Here is an 18,223-nt window from a genome sequence, read left to right as displayed (position 1 = left end):
TGTTATAGGGGATCTTGTCATTTTGTGAGCCATTCACATAATCCAAGATAACCTCTATCTCAAGATCCTTAAATTAATCCCATCTATAAATTTCCTTTTCTGTATAAGGTAGCACTTAACAATTCTGGGGATGAGGAAGGGCATATGTGGGAGATATTATTCACAATATCACAATAAGCAGGAGAATTTAAAACATGTGGCCACACCAAAAAAAAAAAATGTGACTATTCATAACATTATTTATAACTGCCAAAAAGTGGAAACAACCCAAATTTCCATTAACTGATGAAAGGGTAAAGATAGTTATAGTTATAGTATAACTATAACCATAAAATGGAAGAGAATTTGACAGTGACAAAGAATGGAGGACTGGTATGGATGAATCTTGTAACAATATGCCAGCTGAGAGAAATGAAAAATAAAATGGCCATCTATTTTATGATTCCATCCCTATGAAATGGCCAGAATAGACAAATCAACAGTAATAAAGAGTAGGTTAGTAGTTTCCAGGGTTCAATAGGAAGGAGAGAATAGTGAAATTGAGTGGTGACATGATAAAAATGATCTAGAATTGGCTGGTTATGATAGTTGTATAATTCTTTAAGTATGCTGAAAACCACCTAGTTTTATATTCTAAAAGAGTGAAGTTACTTTTATGTGTGACTGTATTGCAATTTTTTTTTTATCTCAAAAAAGTCTTACTTTTGCAAATTGTACAAAAACATATGGCTATGTCAACATTTTGCCAGGTTGCCTCTCAGAATCTGGAAAGGAGTTCATGCAAGTAAAGGACCTGAAAGTTTGAACTTCATTAACTTTAAAGCAAACCTGCCTCCAGGTAGACGTAACAAGAGTTATTGACAGATTGGATGTCAGAGATGAGAGGGAGAATAGTAAGAATAACATCAAGATTTGAGATCTAAACAACTAAAAGATTAAATTTCTACTTCTAAATAGAATGCTATGCAAGATGCAGATTTTTTTTCAGTTTTTTTATTGTGATTAATATATATATAACATATCTACCCTCTTAAATTTTTTCTACTAACAGCACAGTATTGTTAACTGCAAGCATAATGCTGTACAGCATATCTCTTGAACTTTTTCACCTTTCAAAATTGAAACTCCAAAGCCACTGAGTCAGTCAATGGAATGTCCACATTGCAAGGAATATAGGTACCCTTAAAACATGAGAGAGGTACAAACAAGGGACTAGCCCTTACCCCCAAGACTCTAGCAACCACCATTCTATTTTGTGTGTCTATGGGTATGAATACATTAAATACCTCATGTAGTTGCAATCATGTAGTATTTGTCTTTCTGTGATTGACTTATTTCACTTAGAATGTCATTAAGATTCATCCATGTTGTTGTACATTGCAAGATTGCCTTCTTTTTTTTTTAAGCAAAATATATATAGCTTTCATATATCTCAACAAAGAAAGCAAATCACCCAATCAAAAATGGGAAGAACTAAATAGACACTTCTTCAAAGAAGACATACAGATGGCCAACGGGCCCATCAGAAAAATGTTCATCATCACTTATCATCAGGAAAATGTAAATCAAAACCACAATGAGATACTATCTCACATTTGTGAGAATGGCCCATATAAAAAGTTCAGAAACGAATGTTTTGTGTTGTTGTTATCCAAACAATTGAACCAGATTAATAGATCTTGTTAGAATTTAAGTTTCACAAAATCAAGAAATTTATCTCCTTTTTTCACCCACATATCCCAGAACCTAGATCATTTTGAAACAGTTAGTAGATTTTCAGTAAATTTTATTCTTAATATAGATGTACTTATTAACTATATTAGACATAAGCATTTGTTGTAGACATGGACTAGAAATCATGACTATTCCTGATGAAATCTCTCACAACCCTCTTCCCTAACCTTGCAATTCATGTAGAACTTGAGAGCCAGTTCTTTACCTCTGAAAATAAACAAAAAAACAAAATTTCTTTCCTAAATTTATAAAATTACATCAGTCATTACATTTTAAATACACAAATGAATGATTTTTCAGGGTAATCAATATTTTTTTTTCCATTCCAGGTATACATTTTTATATTGTGTTAATAAGACAGAAATATAAATTTAAAAACTATTTGTAGTTAATGTCAAGAAAGTAAAAAAGAATTATAGGGCCTCCCCCATTGTGCAGTGGGTTGAGCTCAGCACTGTGAAGCTGTCCGCAGCTTCTGTAGCAGGGGTTCCATCCAGGCTGGCCAGAGATATTCCCACATGTTGCAGCAGACCTCTCCTGTCTCACCCGCTGCTCCCCTCAGCAGTGTATTTTGGCCCTTCTGTCTGTCCTGCTCGCTGCTCTGTCTCTGGTGAATTCTCTCACCCTCCCACACCTCTGGCCTGTACCCCAGTGCTTGTATAAATAAATAGAAAAATATTTCTAAAAAATAAAAAAGTATTATACATCTGTAGTGAAGTTCCCAATGTGCTAGAATTGCATTGTTGATATTTGAAACATACAGCGTGATTTCTGTCACTGTCAATAGTGATAATCTTCTAATAGGTTTAATGTGATGCCACCAGAGTAGAAAAAACTCCATTGATGCAAAGTTCTTCTGCAATCTATGGAAGTCTGCCTTTTGAGAACAAAAATAATCTCTCTTAAACAGTTAATAAAATTTTTTTTTAACTGAACCTGTCCACCAGGCACTGCACTACATTCTGAGGGGCTTATAAGGAAGGGCCCTGCCTTAAAGAAAAGTATAAGCTTATTGGGGAGACAAGGCATTAAAAAAGGTACACTTTAAGTGTTTATTCCAAGGAATAAAGGCTACTCTGAGGTCTGGTATTCAAGGTCTTCTAAGATCTAGTCAAGTTTACCTTTCTGAAGTGTTCCCCAACTACAAGAATAAAGAAATACTACATGCTTTTCACACTCTTTTCACTAAGCCAAATTGAATTGCTTGCTGTTCTCTACATGTAGTTTGCTTTCCTTCTTTGTGTCCTTGCTTGTGCTCATTCTTCTTTTCAGAATATCCTTGCTTTCCCTCTTCCTCATCTCTACATAATAATATCTAGATCTTACCCTTCTTCAAGGCCCAGTTCTCATGCAGCACCTCCTAAAAATTTTCCAGCTGCTACCAGTTAGAAATAGTCTTCCCTTGCTATAAATCCCTTTATAAGGAGATCTCCGTTACACCTATTACATTCTTTCTTATAGCACAGTAGTTTCTATAGGTTTGGATCTCAACGTAAAAATGTCACTTCACCCACCCCTACTGTTTGATGAATATTGTCCATAAAGAAATTTTAATATCTTGGAAGTCAATGAGGCTAAATTATAGTTTCAGTGTATCTAATAAGATAGTCTATTTCCAACCCTTATGGACTCTGAAACCAACTCGCAAATCTGTTCTACTTTCTAAACATAATAATTACATAATGTTTTATTTGTATTGTGATTAAATACCTACCCCAACTAGAACGTGAACACTTTGTGGAAGAGAATCTGTGCATTCATTTAGTAACTGCTACATCCAATGAGTGTATATTAAAGAAATATCCTCAGATTACCATCAACATTTGTTAAAAATTTTGATTTCTGGGTCACAGTCTCAGAAATTCTGATTCAGTGGGTTTCATCATGGCGAGTCTGGAAATCCACATTTTATCAAAGTCCCCAGATGATTCTTATCCATTGTAAATTTGAAAATGGTCACCAGTTAAACAGTGTTTGTTGAGTAAGTGCTAACTTTTTTCTCTTAAGCTATGAGCATAATAAAAGAAACACAGCTGATCACTTAATCTTTGTTTCCTCAAGAATGTGGCCAAGGCATTTGAACACTATGAAAGTGATATATGTTAATGAGATGACTGCTGACTGATGTAATTAGGAAAATCCTTCCCTAAGGCACAGGCTTCTCTGGACCTTGAAGAATGAGTTAGATTTGAATGGCTGGGGAGGAGAGATGGCATCCTTGCCAGGATATTGACATGATCACAAGAATAAATGGAGATGAGGAAGCATGAGCATGCTGAGGGTTATGAGTAAATTAGTTTAACAAGAGCAAAGGTTCTTGTGGCAGAGGAATGAGAGATGAATCTGTCTCCCCACTGTATAAAATAAACCTTTGTTAGCAGACTCTCATTTTCATTTTAATTTAATAAAATCAAAAATAAGTGTTTTTGATATGATTAATGACCAACAAGGGAACCACAGTGCTGACTTGGCAAGCATCCACCTCCACGGCACGTGTAGAAATACAAGATTTAGCACAGAATTAACCTGCCCGAGCATCTGTTCACAACTCCATTTGAAAAGAAAAAAATAGACCAAAGCATATGTTGTAAGTTGAAGTCTGAGCAACTTTTTTTTTCATATCATGTTGGTAGGAATTCACATTTTTAGCAGAATTCCTATTGACTTGCTAATGTGAATTTGAATATTAAATATCCATAATAATGAGAAAGCAAAACTTTTTTAAAAAAACATTCTAGGATGCAAAAACACTAATTTGAAGGGATATGTGCACTTATATCCATTGAAGCAATATTTACAGTAGCCAAGTTATGGGCACAACTTAAGTGTCAAATAGATGAGGGGTTAAAGAAGGATAAATATACACACAGTGGAATACTACTAAGCTATACAAAAATCTCTCCATTTGCAAATATATGGATAGAACTGGAGAAGATTATACTAAACTAAATTGTATTTTCATCCAAATACAAATACTGGATGATTTTACTCACTCATGTTGAATATAAAGCAAAAAAACAAAAGGCACTGATAAAAAGTAAACATTTTGACCCCAATCCCTCCGGTTCATAGTTGTTTGTTGATTTTGATATTTTCTTTCTTATAGTTACTCTTTTTCCTGGTCCCTTATTTAAGTTTTCTAGATTCCTGCTATGAATGAGACCATCTGGTATTTTTCTTTTTCTTTCTGGCTTATTTCGCTGAGCATGATCCCTTCCAGCTCCATCTATGTTGCTGCAAATTGCATGTGTTTATCTTTTTTGAATGCTGAGTAATATTCCATGGTGTATATGTACCACATCTTCTTGATCCAGTCATCTATTTTTGGGCATTTGGGTTGTTGCCAAAGCTTAGCTATTGTAAATAGTGCTGCTATAAATGGAATTGATGTTTCTGTGTCCTTTGGATAAATACCTAGGAGTGGAATTGCTGGATCATATGGAAGCTCTATAAAATAAGGGGATTGTAAATGCATGGGGACTATAAAAATAAAATTTAAATTAAAAAAAAGTAAACATTAACAAACCCTAGAAATCTGACTGTAGAACTGAAGCTATGGAAGGGGAGAATGAGTATTGGGGGTCCAATGATCTATGGTGGATGATTATTAGTGCTTTAGTGGCGCTATGGTGTGGTAACATGTATTTGAAGAAGTACGAATCTGTAGCCTTAAACCATATACGGTGTAGTAAATCAATGTTACTGCAATAAAAAATAGTACAATTTAAAGAAAATGAGACATCCGAAAACCAGCACAGTTAGTTTATCCTGTAGGAATTAGGCTAATGACTACTGCTGGAGAAAGGGTGAAAGGAGGCCCTGGGTTTGTTTCTTGATTTGGTTGGTGATAAAAGTGGCTGTGTTCATTTTATGAAAACTCATTTATCTGTATATTTTCTGTATGTTTATTTCTATAAAATTGACAAAAGTTTCAAAAATAAAAGCATTCTGTTCACAATTAAGAAAAGATTAGCTTATTACATTCACAGTTAAAATAATTTGGGACAGTTATAACTTAGCCAGCATCAACCTATGTATCTGTAATTAATCCTCTTGAACATTTTCATTTACCAATCCGGCAAATAGTTAGTACTGATTTACTACTTGCAAAACACTGTACACAAAGTGTTAATGGTAAAGCACTGTGTACATTACACAAATTAAAAGTTTCATTCGTACATGGAAAAGCAATGTGGATATGAAACAATTCGTATTAATGAGTTATTATTTATTCACTCACTTACACAACACTCTTGGATGAATGGCTGTAGTTCCTGACTTTTTTGAATTCTCCATTTTAACTCCACAATAAGCACAGTGCTAGATGGAGATTAAGTGGTCGATAAATATTTGTTGAATGAATACATTTATTGATCACTCTGAAAGGGTCTCACATACAAAAGTGAAAACATGATAGTCCCTGACCTCATGAGTTTTCAGTTTAATCAGGGAAGCATATTAATCAAGTACACTCCAACATGAAAAATTCCAGTCATGACAAATGTGGAGAAGTTGCTAATGGAGTTTGGCCACAAAAGGCTTCTCCTTGAAGAAATTATCTGGAATTGAAATCTAAATGATGAGTGGAAGTTAATAAGGAAAAGAGAAGGAGGACGGACATCTTCAGCAGAAGAGCATGCAGGAAGGAATATGATGTGAACAGTGACTGTAATAAAAACTGTGAGAGAGTCACGAAAATGTGGTTGAAAAGAAAGGTAGGTAGGTAAGGTGAAATTATCGCAAACAACTCTTAGGGAGTTCCAGAATTATAAATATTAAGCAAGATACATACAAAAGGAAATATTTCATCGAAAGTTGATTCAATACAAATCAGCTTGAGTTACAGCCTCAAACCTCATTACACATTTGTAATTAATGAAAAATTTATCTGATAAAACACCAAATTTTTTACAATGACAAGCAAACAACTGAGCATGTAATTTCAAATTATATAACCTTGATCTTTGTAGATTGCAAAATATTATAATTTTGCTAAATTGCATAGCATCAATTAGCCCTGGAATGGGGGTTAATAAGGAAACAGCACAGTACCATAAAATAATTTGGGTGTACTGATGTAGAACTATATTGGAAGATTAATATATGCTGGTGAATAGTTCACTCTACTGTTATATAAAACCAATAAAAATATATAAATTTATTAGCATAGTTCATATGATAAAATTTGTGAAGAGAAAAGTGAAGCTGAGACTTTTAAAGAGCTTTAAACACACATGGAAACACTGAACTTTTAAAATCTAACCAACTAAATAATTGGTTTTATTCTTCTATAGTTATTATAAAGTATTTGGTCAGATATAGTAATATTATTTTCTTCATCTCATTTAGCCTTATCTTTGACTTTGTGTACTACTAAATTTTTACCCGAGTATTTACCTCTGAAACATGCTTCTCTCTCCATTCAGCAATATCTACATCTTTTACAGGTCATATTAAAATACTCTTGAGTTTTCCCTCCCTCACATGCACATGCATCTAATCCCATAGAGTCCTGGACTTAAGGTTATAAAAAAAGTCATGTTTAGTACTTGCTAAATTTTCCAAAGTGGCCAGTTAGAGTATTTATCAATAGATATTATGTCCTTCATTAAAAGTAGATCTACCATGTAATCCAGCAATTCTACTGCTAAGTATATACCCAGAGAATACCAAAACACTTATTCAAAGGTATATATGGACTCCTATGTTCATTGCAGCACTGTTTGCATTAGTGAAGTTTTGAAAACAACCTAAGTGTCAAACAACAGATGAGTGAATCAAGGTGTTGGATAGATAGATAGATCATTGATAGATAGATAGATTAGATAGATAGATAGATAGATAGATAGATAGATAGATAGATAGATAGATAGATATAGATAGATAATTTAGTGAGAGAGAGAGAGAGAGAGAGAGAGAGAGAGAAATACTACTACAAAAAAAGGACACAGAAACATCAATTCCAAAGAACACCTGCACCCCTATGTTTATAGCAGCACTATTTATAATAGCTAAGCTTTGGAAACAGCCCAAATGCCCAAAAATAGATGACTGGATCAAGAAAATGTGGTACATATATACCATGGAATATTACTCATCATTCAAAAAAGATAAACACATGCAATTTACAGCAACATGGATGGCACTGGAAGGGATCATGCTCAGCGAAATAAGCCAGAAAGAAAAAGAAAAATACCGGATGGTCTCACTCATAGCAGGAATCTAGAAAACTTAAATAAGGGACCAGGAAAATGAATAACTATAAGAAAGTGAAAATCGAAATCAACAAAAAACTATGAACCAGAGACACTTCTTGGGGGGTGGGGGGCGGGAGGGGAGGGATTGGGGTCAGAATGGGGGGGTTTGCAATTGTATGGGGAATATAAAAATAAAATTTATTATTTAAAAAAATGAAATGTTTCCATTTGCATCATGATGGAAGTGGAGAGGATTATGCTAAGCTAAATAAGTCAGAGGAGAAAGACAAATACTGTGATTTCACTTATATGTTAAATATACAGGAAAAAAAAACCCAAAGGAACAGACAAAAGTAAACCGAAACAAACCCTAGAAATCTGACTGCAGAACTTAGGCTACAGATCAGGAGGGTGGGCTTAAAGAGCAAAAGATTGGGGGACCCAGTGGGCTATGGTGGAGGATTATTGGTGCTTTGGTGGTGGGTGTGGTGTGGTAACATACATTTGAAGCAGTGTGAATCTATACCACTCTAAAACATAAAGTGTTGTAAGCCAATGTTACCTCAATAAAAATATTTCAGTTTTAAAAAAGAAATAATACCAATATTCACTCTAATACTGTTAATGGGAAGTACTAAAATTTGTTAGGTTTTGTTTCTTACTATTATCTTTATTTGATAATAAATGTTAGATTAACCAGGTTTAGAGATGGATGATACAAAACATTATAAATTATTTTACAAGGATGGAGTAGGATGTTTCTGTAGGATGGAGTAAAAAAAAGGTAATAAATATCCAGCAGTACTTAATACCATTTGTGTTCTGATTTAACCCTTAGTCAAGAAGGCATGCATAACTGGTGTAGATTCTAGAATATATTGCAAAAGTAAAGGAAAAAATATTCAAGATATAATAAAAATTATAACAGAATTCTTACATTAAAACTGATTTCAAATATGCATAAGTAATAATTCAAATTCAATTTCAAATACCTGTGAAACTCTAACAATGTTTTAAACATTTACATCCCTCAAAAATGCAGTTTAAAAGTCTATGATGTGTCACACAACCACTATTAATGATGTACATAATGTTACTATGAAGTGAAGTAATAAAGAAGGATGTGTATAAGGGTTTCTACTTCTCTAGTGAGAGAATTAAAGCACAATATGATTGAAATCTTGCACTGACAATGATAACCTTTTTCTTTTTTCATTTAACAAATATTTATTAGCATCTATAAGGTCAGGTGGTAGGGATGCAGTAGTGATTTTTAGAACTTCCTAACTGCTGCAAATTGAAGACAGGGTAACTTTGGAACTCAACTAGGAATGACTCTTGTCTTGATTTGGCTCTTGCCTGCCTTTAACAAGCTACTCTTAGTACCAAAAACATGACAAAATGGCCTTCACACAGAAAAAATTGGCAATTTTAACAATTTAAAATTTTTTTAAAAATTGACAATTTTTAAATACACACTGAAGTATTTTAACATACTGACATAAGGCATAATGACCTGCCTTATAATTTACTGACTTTCATGTTCACTTGATAATTTAATTTCATATTTGATGCAGCTGAATTTGCAGACATGTTGCATAATTTCTCTGTTATTTTCTGTTCAAAATTGGGCATAATGCAGTTTAATGGCGAATGAATATCTTATATAACAGATACTAATTATTGGCTTTCAAAGAATTTGAATTCTGAATTACATGGAGATCACTCTGAAGAGAAGTAGCTGTGTTTTTTTTTTCCAGAAGGTGTCTTTTGTGATTCAAAAGTTATTTCTGTTTTGCAATACATCTTTATGACCTTTAAGGGTCACTACTGTTATTTTTTTGCAACAGGTAGACTGCTAAGTATCAAGGATTCGCCGATGTGGCACTATTTCCTAAAATGAGTGTAAGGTGTTCAGTGTCATTTCATCTGACACGTCTCCTGTGTGTATTATTCTTGTTAACTTGCTTGGTCTTAACATACCTCTATTTGATGAACTCTAATAACCTCCTACTCCCCTGAACTCCATCCCTTCATAGCTCTCCTGTACGTTGCTCTCCTGTTTTCAGCCTTTAAGTGCTTATGTTCCCCAGGGTTCCTTTCTAAGTCAGCTGCATCTCTAGTGGGTTTCTAGTTCCAGAAAATACTGAATCTGTATCCTCAATTCAGACCTATTCCCTCAGCCTCAGATTTTAATAGCCAGCTGATTCCTTGGCATCTCTACTGCATCTCACAAGAATCTAAAGTTAATCATGATCAAAATGGAATGTGGTTTCTTTCAAATATCTGCCTCTGCCTTAATACTATGCATCTCCACTCCTGGAACCATCATGTGCTGGGAAACTGAGAGGCATGGATGATCCCACTCTCTCACCCTCATAGCCAGTCACTGGTCCTACTGTTTTCATCTTCTAAACATCACCTGAATCCAGAATCTTCTCTTTCATTATTATCTTTCACAACTAGCTCTAATAAGTATTTTTTTATTCTCTTCTTTCTCACCACCAAGATAAAGTCACATGAAACATCAATCTGCCACTATCAGTTCTTATTAAAAATCTTCTAGCAATGGGCCTCCCTGGTGGCACAGGTGTTAAGTCTCAGCCCTACCAAGCTATCACCAGCCACTGCAGCATGAGTTCGATCCCCGACCAGGGAACTCACCCAATAGACCTCTCCTGCCTGGCCCACTTCTCCCCTCAGTCATGTATCTCAGTAGATTCACCTCTTCTGCTCCCCACTCCGGTGAATCCTCTGACACACACCCACACCTCTGGCCTACACCCCAGTTCTTGTATGCATAAATAAGTCTTTTTTAAAGACTTATTCATTCACCCATTGTAGGGTAAAGAAAATATCAGGCTTTTCTGCCCTTCCGCCATCAGGATAGATGATGGATCCTTGTCCTGAATGCATGCCTGATGGCGGGCAGCTGGAATAGGGTGTGGGCATAGGTAGATGGGATTCAGCTGAGTTAAGACTGTGCTTTTAAGGGCGGCGTCACGGGGGGACGCCAACAGCCCCAGCAGCAGCAGCAGAACCTGAAGGAGAAGCTGAAGCAGAAGCAGAGAACGCCAGAGAGCCCAGATAGAGTAAAGACTTGCTGGGGGCTGGGAGGCCTGCCAGCCTCCCAGCCCCCCAGCCAGCACCCCTGCCTGCCATATGCCTGGTGAACCCCAATAAAAAACCTGCAAAACTACTGAGGACTCTGACTCCTCCTTTACCCGGTTTGCATGGGATCAGAAAACCTGCACCTGTGCCCATGTCCTGCCCTTACAATTGGCGTATGTCGGCAAGATCCATGCAGACGGGTATTGGAGCCCTCCGAAGACCTGGAGGGACTAAGGAGAACAGACTTTGCCTGTGACGACGCTGGAGGCACCATGGCGGTATAGAAGATGGATACGTCCACGAGCTACAGGATGAGACCTGGCGTGAAGGAGACGCCCGAAAGGACCAGCCAACGACACCGGAAAGGACCAGCCAACGACACCGGATAGGACCAGCCAACGACACCGGAAAGGACCAGCCAATGACCCCTGAGGCAGCAGGCCATTGCTGAAGCAGGGAGAGGCCAATGGACTGATAGACTGATGAACTGATGATTTTGGACTGACAATCCCGCCAGAAGGCGGAGGACCTTAGCAGGTTATGTTTATTTTTTGAGAATCTGGGGGTGGCCAGTGGGCCTAGATGGCCAAAAGCAGCCTGTGTATGCCCAGTGGCCAGGTGGAGGAGAAAAGCCAACTAAGGTGGCAAAAGCTGGTACTGATGCTAAGTTGAGAAGCCCTAAAGCGGCTGTTAAGCAGCCTGGGTATGCTGAAGCCCTGTGAGTCTCGTAAAATCACCTATGGGTGATGCCCTGCTCATTCTTGAGTGAGGGTGAGGAGCTGAGGAGCCCGTCCTTGGGGGATGGGTGGGGAATGTGGCTTGGGGTGGAGCCCAAGCCAAATGCAAAGTTTGGATCCCCAACCCATGTGCTTGTGCAGTGGGTTGGCTTGAGAGCAGGGGTCTGTGAGTCGCATGGGTGGCCATGAAGGCCAAGTGTTGGAGCGACTGCAGACAGAAACCCTGAGGGTTGGCGATTACCCCCAACAGAATAAAATTGCCAATCCCAGAGCTAGTGCATCCTGGGGGTGGATGCTGTGTGTGCCTTGTAGCCGAGACTACAGCCAGAGAAGGCCAGGAAGCCTGACGGCTCCTGGTGTGTTATAGCAGATGCCGTGTGTGATTTCCCCTCCCTCGTATGAGCAGTGCCTTCGGCAGCAGATTTGGTGGCTCATCTGCTGGTACCAATAATTGTCTTTTGCACTTGGTTGGTGCCCTGCCTGGACTTATTTGTGTTCTGTTGTATTTTGTTATGTTGTATTTTGTTATTTGATGTATTTGCTTTTGTGGGCCATGGCTGCATTGTTTGTTTGCTTAGAAAATTGTGTATATATGTATAGACTGTATGGCAGAAAACCCTGAGGGGGTGGACTGTAGAGTAAAGAAAATATCAGGCTTTTCTGCCCTTCCGCCATCAGGATAGATGATGGATCCTTGTCCTGAATGCATGCCTGATGGCGGGCACCTGGAATAGGGTGTGGGCATAGGTAGATGGGATTCAGCTGAGTTAAGACTGTGCTTTTTAAGGGCGGCGTCACGGGGGGACGCCAACAGCCCCAGCAGCAGCAGCAGAACCTGAAGGAGAAGCTGAAGCAGAAGCAGAGAACGCCAGAGAGCCCAGATAGAGTAAAGACTTGCTGGGGGCTGGGAGGCCTGCCAGCCTCCCAGCCCCCCAGCCAGCACCCCTGCCTGCCATATGCCTGGTGAACCCCAATAAAAAACCTGCAAAACTACTGAGGACTCTGACTCCTCCTTTACCCGGTCTGCATGGGATCAGAAAACCTGCCTTGTGCCCTGTCCTGCCCCTTACACCCATGCAATAAAGTCCTATCTCCCTAACAAAACATGAGGCTCTCATAGACCCCATTCTTGCTTTAAAAACCTCACTTCCTACCACATCTACTCTGTCCCAAACTTAACTCTCCAAGAAAACAAACTGCCTCCTGTCCCCACACATCATACTATTTCACAACACTGTTTCTGACTGCCATGTTCCTCTCTTCCCTGTCTTCCCTCCAATTGACCAACTCCTTTTCATCTCAGCTATGAGTCCTTGTCTGGACTCAGTCATGACTAAGGCACACAGGTCTCCTTCTTTTGTGTTCCTTAATAGCATGCAATTGCTCTTTGAATGCTTGCTTCACAAATAGACCGTGCATTTCTTGAGCATAGAGACCATACCAAGCATGATTCTAGTGCAGTGCCTAGAACTTGGAAGATGTTTAACAGGTACTTACTGAATTAAGGGATAATTTCATTCTAGAAATGCAGTGTATGAATTCTTATCATTATTTTCTTCACACAGTGTCCTGTGTGGCAGGAGAAGGACTGTTCAAATTTTCCATGAGCCCCTCCTACATTTCCCAGCTGTCCTTGAACTTAAGTCAAGGCCATGTAAATGGTTCCAGACAATGAACTGTAAGCAGAATTGATAATTGTCAGTTCTGGCCCAAGATTTTTAAGAGGAGCAACTAGTTTCCCATACTTTCTCTTCCTTGCTGTAGCTCTTTTGAAAGTCTTGAAATGGTGGAAATACAAGATCATGGTGCAGAAACCCTTGGACATATAGCAGGAGAGAGAAGTGAGCCACACTGAAATCCCAGTGTAAATTTGTTACCACAGCATAATCTAGTCTGTTCTGGATAATGCTCAGGCAGAGCTTCTATATTAATCTGTCTCATTACATACATCTAAGGTTATGTTGAATTTACCTAGTATGCAACTCTATCAATTGTTCTAAAGGGGAGAAGTGGGCCAGGCAGGAGAGGTCTATTGGGTGAGTTCCCTGGTCGGGGATCGAACTCATGCTGCAGTGGCTGGTGATTGCTTGGTAGGGCTGAGACTTAACACCTGTGCCACCAGGGAGGCCCATTGCTAGAAGATTTTTAATAAGAACTGATAGTGGCACTGGTTTGCCTATTGCCACCCAGCCCTCTGCTTCAAAACCTCTGCTCGTCACAGTGTGCTTCTTACAATTGATTTAAGTTTTCCATCTTTGCCCAGTTTTGCACAGAGGCAAAGTAGTTCACTGCCTGTTTCCTATCATCTAAGTGAATGGTTCTATTTTCCTACTCAAAATAATCCCCCACACTTACTTACACATGTCCCTGATTCCAGTGCAAAATGCACTTTCTAAAGTGCATTGAAACTTCTCCCAGGAAAAAATACTTTGTTCCATTGCAATCTCAGACTAAAGGTTTCAGAGACTAATCCCTGAAATTTCTGAAATCCTCCAGATTGCCCAAAGATGTATCCTGCTCACCCACAGTTACCATATTCCAATGAAACATTGATACAATTTCATTCTTTTCTGCTAATTTTTTATAATATACACTGGTTTTCCTATTATGGTCCTAATTTTTATTGAACTGTGATTGTATCTTGTTTCATTGTTTCTGTTGGAAGAAAACAAAAAAATCTAGTTTCAGGTGTGGCTTAATATGATGCCAACAAGATTCATTTTTAAAGTCAAAACTCTCACCCCCCTTTTTTATTCCTGAAGCTCCCAGTACCCTTCCAGTTTTGAACCCACCAAAAAAAGAACGAAAGTTTTTCCACAGACATGCGAGTCAAAATCCATTGTTTTTTATCTGCTTTGAATGGATCAAATTCTCACCCTCCAGTGAATCTCTGTGGCCAGGGGAATACAATGCACTTATTAGCTTAGGCCTTAATCACTTCCCTAGGATGGTAAAAAGGAATCCAACTCACAGGACTCAGGTGGCCTTGGACAGATAATTTATTCAGAGAAATCAGGAAAAGGTCATCACAAACAATAGTGATGTTGGTAGCAATAGCAACTTCTGTCCTCTGTGTGACCTGCTGCTGGGAGGCAGTGTTTCATTATGACTGTGTGTCCCACCTTGATCAGAATCTCTCACCCTTTTCTTCGAACTTCTCTATATTCTTTTCTCCCATATGCTGCCTTGTGTTTTAGCTATTTTTATGCTTTATTTCCCAAGTTAAGTCATCATTTACTTCAAGGCAGGAACTGGGTTTGAGTAACTGGATTCCAATCCTGCATTGTGACTTTTATATAACAGGCATCCCTACATTTCAACAAATCATTACTTGATGAGTAAGTGAAGGGATGTAGGGTAAGGTAAAATGTCAGGCTTTTCTGCCCTCCCGCCATCAGGATAGATGATGGATCCTTGCGGTCCTGAATGCATGCCTGATGGCGGGCACCTGGAGTAGGGTGTGGGCATAGGTAGATGGGATTCACCTGGGCTAAGACTGTGCTTTTAAGGGCGGCTTCACGGGGACGCCAGTAGAAGCCAAGAACTAACGGAAGCCGAAAAAAGAAGAGAAGCAGAGAGAACACCAGAGAGCCCAGATAGAGTGAAGATTTGCTGGGGGCTGGAAGGCCTGCCAGCCTCCCAGGCCCCCAGCACCCTTGCCTGCTGTGTACCGGGTAAATCCCAATAAAAGACCTGCAAAAACCACTGAGGACTCTGACTCCTCCTTTACCCGGTCTGCATGGGATCAGAAAACCTGCACTGTGCCCATTCCTGCCCTTACAAGGGGTATCAAGCAAGTGGGTCTTGCTGACATTATTATCATATGGTACTATAATGCCTGCATGTGCTTGGGTGTTTTGTGTGTAAGGTCACTGCACACATACATGATAAAAATCTACCTAGTACAAATACATTGACAACAGTGGAGATAAGAGGACATAGTGATTAAAAAACAAGCATTGCCCTTCAAAAGCAACTTATAATACACTTACAGAGTAATTAGACTATAATTGCTGTGAATCTTCATTTGTTTTATCAGGCTTGGGTTCTGTAGAGTGCTAACTTCTACAAGTAGAAAGATTTCACTTGTGACTCAATCCAAATATAAATAACCACAATAGGAATTTATAAGAGGGTGATCCACATTACAACTATATAAGCATATATTTTAACTGGTATTTAAAGGGAGAAGATAAAGAACCTCTTAGCTAGACTCTGGAAATTAATAAGGCAGAGTGGGTGTGTAGGGTAAATAATTGTCAGGCTTTTCTGCCCTCCTGCCATCAAGACTGATGATAGATCCCTGCAGTCCTGAATGCATGCCTGATGGCGGGCACCTGGGGTTGGGTGTGGGCATAGGTAGGTGGAATTTACCGGTGCTGAGATGGGACTTATGAGGGCATAAGAGCGGCATCACGCAAACAGATGACCAGAAGAGATCGGGAAAGAGAAGCAGAAGAGAGAGCACGAGACCACGAGAGACCACCAGAGAGCCCAGAAAGAATGAAGATTCGCTGGGGGCTGGGAGGCCTACCTGCCTCCCGCCGACCCACCCCCATCCCCAGACCCCCACTCCCACCCCCACCCCTGCCTGCCTGCCTGCTGGCCAGCGGTGTACATAATAAACCAAATAGAGAGGGGCGGAGCAACATGGCGGCGAGGAGACGCTGCGAGTAAGATCTCCCATTAAAAAAAGTGAATAGGGAGGAAAAGCGGCAGGTCCCAGTGAGAACTGGGACACGGAAGATTAACGGACGACTCCAGCAAACTGCCCGAAGAAGAAAGTTGCCATAAAAGAGGACCAGAAGGGAGGGAAGCGCAGAACCCTGCTCCCCTCCCCCGCCCACAGAGGCAGCACTCTCCGACCGGCAGAGGGGAGGAAACAACAAACCAAAACGGCCAACAAGAAAAACGGACGCAGCAAGCGGGACTGTGAGTGGAAAGGAACTATTGCAGCCACCACACCCCGTGAACGGGAGCTGTGGAGAACCCTGCAGGATTCGCCGCGGCGGTGAGCGAACGGCTCCGGGCGCCATTAGAGAAGAACAAAGACCCCGGGAGACACGCACACAGCCCGGGCTGCCTGTAAGCTTGCGCGGATAGCGGCGCGCTCGGCACGCTTGAAAAGCAAGTGCAGACCAGGATCGCGGCTGCCCAGGTCCCCGCGCCTGCGACCTAGGCTTGGGAGACGACCTAGGCTTGCGGGGAGGCGCAGAGGTCCTCACTGAGGTGAAGGTCCCTCCCTGAGTAAGCAGGAACCAGGCGCCCAGGCACGGGAGCTGTGCAAAAGGCGCCCTTCCCGCGCCACTGAACTGGGCTACAGCCCGCGTCCTGGAACTGAGGGCTTTGGAACTGAGACCCGGGGCACGAAATTAGGGGTGTGGGTTCCCCACGACGGTGGGGCACAAGGCAGACACAGCACCCCAAAGCCGTTGAGGTGTACCCTACCATCCCCGCTTTGCTCCCTGTCCCACGGCGTGGAAAATCAGCTCCCCAAGGGCTCTAGGAGAGATCTCTGGCGCCACCTAGCGACTTGTAGACAGCACAGGCTCCTGAAGGAGCTAGTGGCCAGCTGGGGAGTTAGCCCACACCCGGCCCCTTCCGAACAAGTAGTCTGAGCCCACAGGGAGAGCGAGCACCCACAGCCAGGGCAGACCAGGCACGCAGAAGAGTGTGACTGACACCGGACGCGCAGGGAGTGTGTCCCACATCACCATTTTAGAACAGGGACATTTCTTCAGTAAAGACTACCTGCAGAAGGCTTCCTCAGGAGCCAGAGGTGAGCGGGGGAAGTTCGCCCACGCCAGACCCCTCTGGCCTGCAGTCCAAGCCCAGAGGGGGAGCAGGAACCCACCCGCCGGGGCAGACCAGGCGCACAGGGAGTGTGTCCCACATCGACATTTTAGGACAGGGACCTTCTCCAATAAAGACTGCTAGAAACTGACAGATGACTCCAGGAGGAACCAGAGGGGAGAAGAGAAGCCCACCCAAGATGCCGGCCAGTCCAACAACACAGTGTCCCAACGCATACGGCAAATTAGAAAACAGACAGTAGGGAGGAGAAGAACCACACGCAACCTAGCAACTCTCCAGAGAAAAAGCACACCACAAAAAGAAAACCAGCCCCCAGATGGCAACGACAGTAACTTGGAAGAACTTCTGAGCCTTCCAGAAAGAGAATTTAAAATTGCCGTGATTAAAAAACTGACAGAAGTCATAAAGGAAAACAATGATAAGGGAAAAACAATCAACGATCAGAAGAATGAAATTGAGTCCCTAAAGAGGGAAGTAAAAGAAATGCAGGAGATCAAAGAATTAGTGGAAGAACTAAAGAATTCTGGGAAAAGCAATGAAAGCAGAATTGATGAAATGGAAGAACGAATAAGTGCTCTTGAAGACACAGAAATAAAAAGAACCAAAACAGAAAAGGAAAGAGAAGTACGA

At 40.5% G+C, this 18,223-nt stretch overlaps 1 protein-coding gene across 15 annotated transcripts in view; it reads left to right on the top strand.

The window, feature by feature from the left end:
• Nucleotides 1–18,223, top strand: part of LRRC7 (leucine rich repeat containing 7) — a 433,981-nt gene that overhangs the window by 293,569 nt on the left and 122,189 nt on the right. Inside the window, exon 9 of one of the 15 annotated variants that reach the window (XM_054691289.1) lies at nucleotides 10,925–11,245. The exons of 12 other annotated variants lie outside the window; for them this stretch is intronic. In XM_054691289.1, coding sequence (XP_054547264.1) covers nucleotides 10,925–11,104 — 180 coding nt within the window. In that variant the 3' untranslated portion in view covers nucleotides 11,105–11,245. 2 more of the 15 variants (XM_054691290.1, XM_037499536.2) reach the window with 2 other exon arrangements.

This window comes from Talpa occidentalis, unplaced genomic scaffold (genome assembly GCF_014898055.3).
Source record: "Talpa occidentalis isolate TD23 unplaced genomic scaffold, MPIMG_talOcc4v2.1 talOcc4.9, whole genome shotgun sequence".
NCBI classification, from domain to species: domain Eukaryota; kingdom Metazoa; phylum Chordata; class Mammalia; order Eulipotyphla; family Talpidae; genus Talpa; species Talpa occidentalis.
Note: the sequence above shows the minus strand (reverse complement) of the source record. Positions and strands in the feature narration are given on the sequence as shown.